General features: G+C 36.8%; 1 protein-coding gene across 3 annotated transcripts; it reads left to right on the forward strand.

Annotated features, from left to right (window-relative positions):
* The first annotated feature begins 329 nt into the window (after nt 1-329).
* LOC129306572 (uncharacterized) lies at nt 330-7535 on the forward strand. 3 transcript variants are annotated; one of them, XM_054947247.1, is made up of 8 exons: nt 330-577; nt 795-1021; nt 1562-1759; nt 1968-2090; nt 3431-3468; nt 3547-3715; nt 4087-7330; nt 7416-7535. In XM_054947247.1, exons 2-7 carry the CDS (start codon nt 941-943, stop codon nt 7252-7254), a joined length of 3777 nt encoding a protein of 1258 aa, XP_054803222.1. In that variant the 5' UTR covers nt 330-577; nt 795-940; the 3' UTR covers nt 7255-7330; nt 7416-7535. The 3 variants fall into 3 exon arrangements, with proteins under 3 accessions (XP_054803222.1, XP_054803220.1, XP_054803223.1); XM_054947245.1 differs by having other exon boundaries at nt 330-1021; XM_054947248.1 differs by lacking the exons at nt 330-577; nt 795-1021 and adding an exon at nt 1116-1357.
* Nucleotides 7536-10977: the final 3442 nt, after the last annotated feature.

The raw sequence follows: 10977 nt of genomic DNA on the forward strand, positions 1-10977 counted from the left end.
TTAACCTAGATATTAAACGCCATTGCCAAGGTTATGCTGCGTTTTAGTGGCGCAAAGTCGATTATAGTCTGGTAAAAAATCTTAACAAATTACAGTATTCATAAACCAAATGAAATTATTTTCAATTGGGAATTTTGTAGGAGAAAAAAAAAACCCTCCGAATATGTATAAAGCTGAAATAGTCATAATATAGGTCGCCTTCGACTTCATGAGGATCCGAGACAACCTGGTTCTCGTTGCTAAAATAATCATACATGACTCAAAACTAATCTATTTTTCACATGATTAACAAATTTGTTCGGCAAAGTAATAGCGCCAGGCGCGTTCTGTCAGAGCTAACAAGCGCCGTCAGAAAATGAACCCAGTCCACTCCCCACTCCCATTTCTTCCACAATCTGTACTCTATACAAGTCGAGGAATATAGAATCGAGACCTGCAAGGTTTTTGGCCAACCACCACGAGCCACGTCAGCGAAAGAGAAAACTGCCCTGACATTTCGGATTCGAGAGCTGCGCGAGCATGAATTCAGTGTGGCGGGGTTCAGCATCCATGTGGTGGGACCGGCAGTTTCTTTCAGGTTTGTGCGCGCCTACACTCACTAACAATGGGAGTGCTACTGTGCTAGCGCGCATGTATCAGATCAGAGTATCGGATGAGAATCTATTTTTAGTGTCTCTTTCTCGCCACTGTGTAACGCCCATTGTTGAAGGAACAATAAAATAACATCCTTACATACAATGACCGCTTAGCTAACGCTCTGCATCGTCTCTCTCTCTCTCTCTCTCTTTCCCCAGTTGGTGATGGTGGTTGTGAAGACGAGGAAGGTGGTGCTGGTGCTGGTTATTATGCTCATTTTGAATTGTTGCGAGTTTGATTGATGAAGAACCATTATACAAGCCAAGGTTGAGAGAGAGAGAGAGAGAGAGAGAGAGAGAGAGAGATGTTTAGGCTGCACAAGAACAGGCCATCTAAATCAGAAGACAAGATTGAGTTCAAGCTCTCTTATTTCAAGGCCCTCGAGGTTACTCATCTCCTATTCCCTATTTCCATGCAATTTTCCCACCATTAATCTGCTTTGTCATTTTTCTCTATGCTCTAGTAAGAAAATATTTCTTGAAGAGATAGATTTTCTGCAACGAATCGACGTTGCCGTGCAACTCCTACTATGTGTTGCTTCCAAAATGATCATAGACGGTGATATAATTCTCATAGAATAGTACTTATAGAGTGCGTAATACGATATATACAAATTTATGGCTACGGACCTATCTGTTTTCCAGTTTTTAGTAGAATATTTCATATTATGGAAAGAATCGCGGAGTGGGCATTGAGATTTTATGATCTTTGGATTTGAAAGGTAGAGGCAATCTTCATCACCACCAAGAAATTGTTTAAAAGTTTACCAAATCCAAGCAACAAATGATATATTCTCGCATTAACTGCAAGCATTTGCTATTCTCGAGAAATTTCTTTTGTTCGATTTGCATTACTATCACAGTATCACAACGTTTTTTAAAGTATTTTCTTAGTCCATAGTAAATGCTGGTTCCCATATGAGCAGGTACCCAAGGGATGGGACAAGCTGTTCATTTCTATTATCTCCAGAGAAAATGGTAAAACACTCGCGAAGTCAAGCAAAGCAATCGTGCGTAATGGAAGTTGTCAGTGGGCCGATATCATTTCACATTCTATTTTGGTTTCGCGGGACAATTCTTCAAAGGAGATTGAAGATTGTCTTCTCAAACTTATGGTTGCCACGGTACCAAGCTGCATCCCTCCTTCCCTTCGCCCCCTCATTCTGGTTATGCAGATATAGAGATATACAGTTTTCCCCTTCCCTATTAATAATTCCTGCTGTGCATGGAACTTGGTTTTTTATCCTATTCATTTTTAAACACAATCAACTCTATCAGTTAATTTTTTTTTTATTTTTGGGATCATCTCAAGAAACAAATTGACTTATGCAGGGATCATCAAGATCCAGCATCCTTGGAGAGGCTTCAGTTAATATGGCCAGCTATATGAGTTCAATTGAGGCCATTCCACTTTCAATTCCACTGAACAAGTGCAATCATGGGACTTTGTTACATGTGAGTCATGCCTGAGACTACCTGAAATTTGGTTTTTATGTTACTGATTCCCCCCCCCCCTTTCCCCCAAAACACAAAAACCCCCCTTCTTTGGGCCAAATACTGATTCCTGGCGAGTTACGTTTTCTCGTGTCATTTTGGATAAATGTGCAATTTAGTTATGTCCAATCGAAAAGGGAAAACTATGCTGCTGACTGGAATTCAAATGATAGAAATAAGATTTAATGATTTCAATTTCAAAAAATGGTCATCTTCATATTTTACCTTTTCATGTGTACGATATCTTGACCAAAAAAAAAAAAGTGAATGGAACCGCAGTTTCAGGGTTTATTTAATTTCTTTTTCATCAAGAGCAGGATATGGATAATTAATTTCTTTTTCATCAAGAGCAGGATATGGATAATTAATTTCTTTTTCATCAAGAGCAGGATATGGATAGTTAATTTCTTTCTAGCAGATGCACAAGGCATATTTACATATCTCTAATATTTAACCTTACGCTTAAGCCCACCTCCTGATGGCATTTGCGGTTGTTTATTTTGCTTGAAATTTAACTGTGACTCTTGCAACTTCTCCTAAAAAGAAGGTTGATACATCATGCAAGAGACTAAGCTATATATAAATGAAACCTTAACAGTACAAAATATGGCATCATCATATGTGATTTGACTTTTTTACAGTTGACATTATACTTGTTAATTAAGCAAGGGGAATTAGTGGTCTTTTGCTCAATTACATTTTGAGACATGGTTGATAAGTGTGTCAAAAGTTAAATTTTGTATAAATTTAGCAGTTCCATCAAACTATGTCTAGAAAATAACATTAAAGAAAGTAATGGAATGATGTCCTGGCATAAACTCCAATAATTAGTATTACATTCTACAAGAAGAAATACTTGGAATTTTTTTTCTGATCTAGCTGTTGGATATGGATGACGGAAAAGGACGGAGAAGTTGGTGTAGTTTTGAGCCAAAAAAACGAAAAGGCATGGCAGGAAGTGCCAGACTAAATGCTTTCACATCCTTTATCTTTTGGAGTTTCTCATATTGTCAGGAATCAGAAATGATAAATGGATGTGAAGCTTTTTCATTGGAAGTGCTATAGATTCTGAATATTTTTAAATTCATTTGAAGGTGTGTGTTTAGCTCAGGCGTTGAAACTGTCAATGCAAAATTGTAGTTATTGCCCCCCTTCGCTGAGAGCCTGTCCTTTTTCATTCATCTCTGCTTATCCAGTCGGTATTTCCTTTGTTTTTCCCGCTCTTACTTGCCAATAGTTCTACTACAACAAAACATCATTCAGCTTAGGACTGGGAACTCAGTGAATTTTGCTTTTTGCAGGTTACTGTTCAGTGCCTCACGCCTAGAACAAAATTCAGGTTTGTATTGTGGTGTAGGTTTTTGTTATATGCGTGCCATTAACTCAGTATGCATTGACATCTTGCACAAATTTCCAGGGATCAGGAATCAAGACAGGCAAATTCCCATATTAACGATCTGAATGCAAAGAATCATGATGTGGTTTTCAAGTCAAATGCGTCTGATTGTTCATATGTAGAGAGTGCTGAATCTTCCTCTATAAAAGCTTTGGACTCTACCTCATCCCTTGGAGAATTTGAGAGTAGGGTAAGATTATAAACTTCTACAAGAATATCTGTTCTTTGGTATATGTGCGCTATCGTAAATTGATATCCGCCAGCGCTCATCATTGATGGAACTTGGAAGCTAACTCTAGTTGTATCTATACTGACATAATCTCCCTTCAGTGGTCAGTACTGACTTTACAACACTGCTTAGATATTAAGATGGAAGCCTAATTTCATTCTAATGGATTCTTTTAAAGCCATTCATTGTATGGTATTCTATTCAATCCGCAATTATAGGAGTTTTCCTCTTTAGAGGTATCTGCTTGCTTGTCTTAGTCGTGATGCAATTTACTTTTGAGTTTTGACCAGTCTATATGATGACAGTAGAGACATGTTGTCCTCTGACTGCAGGGAACAAATTTATCTGGATCTGGTTCGAATTGCAGCTATAACTCAACTGAGGGATCTATTGGAAAAGGAAACTTTTCCCCTAATATTGATTCAAGGGATGATGAACAGAGCGCAGGTGGAAGACAAGATTCAACCAGTTCCCTTAAAAGTGTATCTGACTGCAATTATCATGCTCATACTTTTTCTCAATCAAATCATTCATCATCAAATTCCCAGATGACAAAGTTAGGGAATTTGTCTTCTATGCAAGTGGTTGGAGCATCATCTATGAGTATGACTACTTCTAAAAGTTTTCAGGAAGGAGCAGAAGAGTCAACTGAAGAGCTTCGAGCAGAAGCTAAGATGTGGGAGATGAATGCCCGGAAGCTGATGGTTGATTTGGAAACGTTGAGAACTGAATTTTCTGATCAGTCCAAAAATCTGGCAAATATGGGAAGGGAGCTTTCAGCAGCACATGCAGAACGCGACAATTTGAAAACAGAAATTGAGCAACTGAAATTGTCCTTGGAACGTGCATTAGTGAATCAGGAAGCATTTGAAGTTTCAAATTCTCAAGGCGAACATGTTCCAGAAATTGAAAGGGCACTGCAAGATGAATTGGAGTTTCAGAAGGAGTCCAATGCCAACTTGTCTTTACAGCTGAAAAAGAGCCAAGAAGCAAACATTCAGCTGGTTTCAGTTCTTGAGGAACTGGAAGGGACCATAGAACAGCAGAAAATGGAGATAAAAAGCCTTTCAGCATTACCTTCAAAATTTAGTGATGTTGAGAACTCTTTCCAAGCAAGCATAGAAGGAAACAGGAGCCTAATGCTTCAGTTACAACAAATTGAGGAGTCAAAGAATAACCTCCTGGTCAAGGTACAGCAGCTGGAACTGGCCTTGGAGGACAAACGACATGACATAGAAACTTCAAAATCAGATCGTAAAAGCCTTTCAGATATGAAAGAGGAATATGAAAGAAAATTGTCTGCTAAAGAGGAAGAAATTTTATGTCTGAAAACAAGGCTGCTTGAGTCTCTCCCAGAAAGATGCAATGCAGAGACTGTATCTATAAATGCAGATGAGGCAGATCTTAGAAGAGAAATTCAAGTGTTGAAAGAGAAACTTCAGGAGCTTGAGGCAGACTGCGATGAGCTTACAAATGAAAACCTTGAGCTCATATTCAAGCTTAAAGAAGCACAGAAGGAATTGCAAAAGGGAGATACATCTGAAGATTTTTCTCCAAACAAGCTTGTAGATCAATGTTTCCTTAGCTCTGAGCCAGATGTCAAAAACCAAGTATTTCCAGTACTCCAAGAAGATGAAGTGAAGGAGAAAATCATTGACCACGCTAAAAATAATGATCGTACTTCCGTGGAAGAATTGGAGAGTTTGAAAATAGTTCTGGAAGCAAGAATCACAGAACTGAATAAGAAAGTGATAGATGAAGCTTCTGAAATAGAAAATCTTGAGTCCAACTTGTCATCTAAGGAAAAGGAAATCGGGGTTCTGCAGAAGTGCCACAGTGAATTGGAAGCTAAGGTTTGTCATCTTCAAAATGACAAAATTCAACTAGAGGAATATGTTGAGGTCATACTAAAAGAAAGAGATTTTATCTCTGAATGCTTGTATCATTTACGAAGTGATCTGGCAACTCTTAGTGGGAGCATAGACTCCCATATTTCTTCCAAAGAAACTTTTGAAAGAAAGCCATCAGAGCTAGAAAATAGAAAACATGAGTTGGAGCTCGATCCATCAGAGATAGAACAAGTAAAGGAACAATTGTCACTGTACGTTTCTGTTTTAGAAGCTCAATTGAGAGATTTGAAAAATGAACGAGAGTCCATTCTGTCAGAACTAAGGAGCTCTAAATCTCATGCGGCAATGCTTCAAGGGAAGATTATGAAGATAAAGTCAGAGATGGATTTTTCAAAAGAAGATATGACCCAAAGATTAAAGGAGATACAATTTCGGTGGTCAGAAGCTCAACAAGAATGTGAATACCTTAGGAGAGAGAATCAGCAGTCACAAGCTGTAATCAAGAATCTTTCCGAAGAATGCAGTTCTCTGCAGAAATTTAATGGAGATTTAAAAAGGCAAGAGCTGGAGTTGCAGGAGCATGTATCCATCATGGGAGTCAGATTGAGGCAATCAGACCAAAGATTTGCAGAATGTTCGGAAAGAGTCGAGCTCTTAGAAAAGAAATTTACTTCGATGTTGGAAGATAGTACATCAACCGAGAAGATTATTACTTCAGAATTAGATGTGCTTCTTGGTGAAAATAGAATTCACGGGGAGAAGGAGCAAAGCTTGTTGAATCAGTTGCATACGGAGAAGACAGTAGAAATTCAGAACCTTCAACAAGAAATTGAGCACCTGAGCATGAAACTTTCAGCAATAGATGATGAAAAAGAAAGAATAGCTTCCGACACTTTGCATGAAATATCTGCAGTACGTGCTGAGAAAACCAAACTGGAATCTGATTTTGAGGAAGTTCAATCTAAAGTACTTTCATCTAAGAATGAGGTTAATGTTAAGCAGAAAGAATATGAAAGAAGGCTGCAAGACCTTACAACCGAGCTTGGTGCTTCCAAAATTAACCAGGAAATTTTGATGTCTGAGCATGAAGAACTTTTGAAGATGGTGGAGGATTACACGTCAAGAGAATTAAAAGTCAAAAGCACCATGAATGCCCTTGAATTGAAACTTAAAGTCGCTGAACATGAGAAACAACAATTCATGGAGGAAACTAAGGATTTAAGGATGGAATTGCAGCAGATAGATCAATTTAAAGATGAGATTATGGTGCTCAAGAAGGACCTCGATTCAACCAGTTTTGAGAAAGAGAGACTAGAAGCATCATTGTTTGTGACATCTAAACTTTGTGAAAATCTGAAGGCAGAGAAGAATTTGTTTGCAACAAAGATCTTAGCCATGGAAAAGGAAGTATCTGAATTGGAAGACTGTAAAAGAAGTAGAGCAGCCCTAGAAGAAAGACTTGTGCAGATGGAGAGTGATTTAAGGACGAAAGAAACATTACTTGCCCAGGGAAATGAGCAAAGAAACGAGCTCAGTCAAATCAAAAGAATAAACAGGCAGTATCAACAAACCATACAAGCACTTGAGCAGGAAAAAGTCGAGTTTCAGGCAAAATTCCGAGCCTTTGAAGAAGAACCGAAAACTGATTAAGGAACAGAAGCGAAATCAAATGCCTAAGATAAATAGGAAAGCAGTACCATTTCCTGAAGATCTGAAGATCTTAAAAGTCAGTACATCTTTTCTCCTCGATGACATATTTACAATTTGATGTCAGGACTGTTGATTTTTACATATATCTTTGAAATTAGCAGAATCCAATGGTGAAGAACTCAAGCCAACATCGCGGTAATAGGAAAAAGCCATTGTCTAAGAATGACAGAGAAACTGCGAAAAATCAACAGGACATTTACAGTAGCAAGCATCAGAGTGAGGTGATACATCTGGGATACTTATGATATTTTGCCTCCATGTTGAATGTTATAATTTTATTTATAATTTATAACACGTGGCACTTGTAATCAACTATTACTTTTCATTGCTTATGTTCACTGTCTCCCTTTTCTGATAGGTGGAAACTGATTATGGACTTCTTGATGAAAGTGTTCATGTGGTTGAAGTAGATCCAGAATCAAAGATTCAGTTGCTTGAGGCTGAACTTGCCAAAGCTAAAGAAGCAAATAACATGTATGAAGCTCAACTTAACAGGTTAGACGGGAACATAGCGTCTTCCAAAAGAAAAGGCTATGAAGTGTGTGCGTGACCACGTATGCTGTTTCAGTCTAACTAGAAGTTTATGAATCATATTTTTTATTTAACCATAGAACCAGATAAGACTACTTAAAAGATAGCCTGTTTGAAAGTAAATATATTCATATCATTGATTGTTGCACGGTTTAGGAGTACAAAGATCTGGATAGGCTAGAATTTACTGATGTGAAGAGTTGTGTTACCATATAAACTGCAAGAGATCAGGAGTCTCGGAAAGCTTCAATTATAAGGGTTGAAGTCTAGCTCTTCTATTTCTAGATTTTTTTTCTTTGTTTTTTTTTTTTTGAGGGGTTTGGGGGGGGGGGGGGGAAGGGTTACAGAGGGAACATTACGCGTCCACTGAAAAAGCGATGCCCACGACTTTTTGTGCAAAATAATTCCAAATCATTGACAGTGTATGCGTTGTTTCTATATGTGAGCAAAGAATCCCGTTTTCGCTTGTTTACGGTCTGCCACTTATTCTATGCTCTTTACAATTATGTATCTGAATCGATTGATAAACAGTAGAGGTTAACATGCTGTACTTCATTCTCGCGTGTCAGAAGATCGATGCACAAATCGTATATACGTTTAGTTGACACCTTGCTGTAAATTACGAACGGAGAACATGAGAAGAAAACAAGCCCTTATGTTGAATTTTATGAGATCTTCATCTACATGCCTTGCCGCGGATATAAAATCGTTTATATTATATAAATGAAGAATTTTCTCATTGCAGGTTACATTCGAAAGGCCAAAATAATCAGGCGGACTTCACCATAAGATCAGTGGCCGGAGGAGAACTAGTGACAAGAGAAAAATTCGAACGTACAAAGTCAATGCTTGAGGCAGAGTTAAGAGACATTCAGGAGCGCTACTTGAACATGAGCCTTAAATATGCTGAGGTAGAAGCTCAGCGTGAGGAACTTGTGATGAAGCTCAGGGTGGCCAAGACGAATAAAAAAGGATCCTTGTCATAAAATTACCATTTTCTTCTCAACGCTACCGGCCTCGGCCACATTGCTTCCCCGGATTTGAAGAATCGGAGTTTTCAATATGAAAAAATTGCAATAGGATTTATCTTTTGGGAATTTATCATTGATTGATTGAGAATAGTAGAACTAAAATTCATTTTTTTGTAAATAGCGAAAATTTTGGAGGGAAAATAACGCCTAGAGAGTGACATTTTGGTTTTCTGGGAATGTTTGGCTGTCTCTGTCAATAATATTTACCCTTTTATAAACCCATGGCTCCTCTTGTGGCCAAGGGTTAGTCCGGCGCTCTTCTTGCTTTGAAATTGCAAGTAATGTCATTTTTGGCTTAACATTATGTTACTCTTGCTAATCCAATTCATAATAACTCAATATTAGAACTTGATGGAACTAACTTAAAAGGATTATTCAATCATATTTAACTATATAAAAATAATTTGAAAATTAAAAATATTTCTTTTAAAAATTAGAATATCAAGTTTGAGCTTTAATAAAACCCATCAAAGTGATTTTATTAAATCAAAAATTAAAAACAAATGATTATAGATGTGTGAAATACCATCTAATAGTTAAAAAGACTCAAAACTAGTTAAAAAATATTGAGGAAGTGAAAAACAGATAAATGTGCCGCAATTTGTTCTTTTCTATGTTGCATGGCGTGGTGCATAGAATTTATTAGTATTGTGCTGTCATGTGACAACTCCTCATGTAGTTTTTGACATGTTTCGTTTCTTCGTCTGATGTCCAATCGAGGTGATCTAGATATTAAAGAAATCTTTTTTCATAACTTAGCTAGCGGCATGAGTTTTACTCTCAAATTATTTCACACAAAAAAGTTGGACATTCAAACATATTTACTCAACTTTTCACACTTTTTCACATAACAAGGGTGTCCAAAACCCAGTACATGTGCCAAAATTACCACTAATACTTAGACCATACTTAATGGACTTAAAACCACATATGTAACACATCACATTCACACAATAAAAATAAAATCTTATTTTCATCCCTTGACCCCTCAATATTGAAAACAATGGGGCAGGTCAAGCTTGTGCATTTAATCAATATTCATGCATAATAAATAATATAAATTATTTTTATACTTACACTAATATTTTGACCTTATCAGAAATAATCAAATCTACATATAACCTTCTCAGGGCTCAAAATACAATCAATCAATAATAAATATCCCTATAGTGCAAGTATGCTTAAAATGCATTCCTAATTTGGAAATATCTTATCATTACACAAAATAAACAAAGTCGGTAGGCTTTGCAATAGGGATAATAAATTTCTAAGTCTCTAGAGCCTTTTTCCCTATCCGCACTTGAGTTAGAGCCTGTAAAATGTTAAGAGAGATGAGTGAGTATAGTCACTCAGTAACTAAGGGACATCTATCCTATGCAATGACATATTAAGTGACATTAAACACGAAAGTGTGTGAAATATAAAATTACATAGTTACTTAAACACACTCATTCCATTTCACGATATGTGCAAAATCATTATATATCTTACAATCACATTACAATGCTTATTACTATAATACTAACAATCACGTAGTAATGACAATTCAATAATCACGATTTATCATAAACTTAACAACCATGTAATAAGTCAAATAATATGCATAATTGATTCCTCCTTCCGATTGAAATTGTAGGTTATGATTCAAATAGGGCTCCTTTCGTATAAATGGACTATCCAAGCTTATCAATTGTGAGGATTGACCTAGCTAAAAATTAATACACTCACTCTCAAACCATAGCTTTCCCCATTCTTAAATCCCTGGGTGTCATAAAACCCCTATCTAGTCTCCTTGAAAAATAGGTGAAAATAACTAGGTTTGAGTTCCTTAACAAATAGTAAGACAAGACTGGCTTTCGTTTATCATAAGGTAATAGCATGTGGATTTGTCTATCCTTTCCCTAGGCAAAACTCCTACTAAATGATTAAGCAATAAATTTATGCTCACATTTTCAACATGCTCTCATACACAAACATAAGCTTATTTGATTCACAATAATAAGCTATCCTAAGTGAGCATTACAATTATTTTCACTTTACACATTTCACTTCTATTCTTAATCACATATCGTACTTTACACTCACATGCCAACATAACAAC

The sequence above is a fragment of the Prosopis cineraria genome, unplaced genomic scaffold (assembly GCF_029017545.1).
Source record: "Prosopis cineraria cultivar Desert tree isolate PC_DT_omini unplaced genomic scaffold, ASM2901754v1 PC3, whole genome shotgun sequence".
In the NCBI taxonomy this organism is placed as follows: domain Eukaryota; kingdom Viridiplantae; phylum Streptophyta; class Magnoliopsida; order Fabales; family Fabaceae; genus Prosopis; species Prosopis cineraria.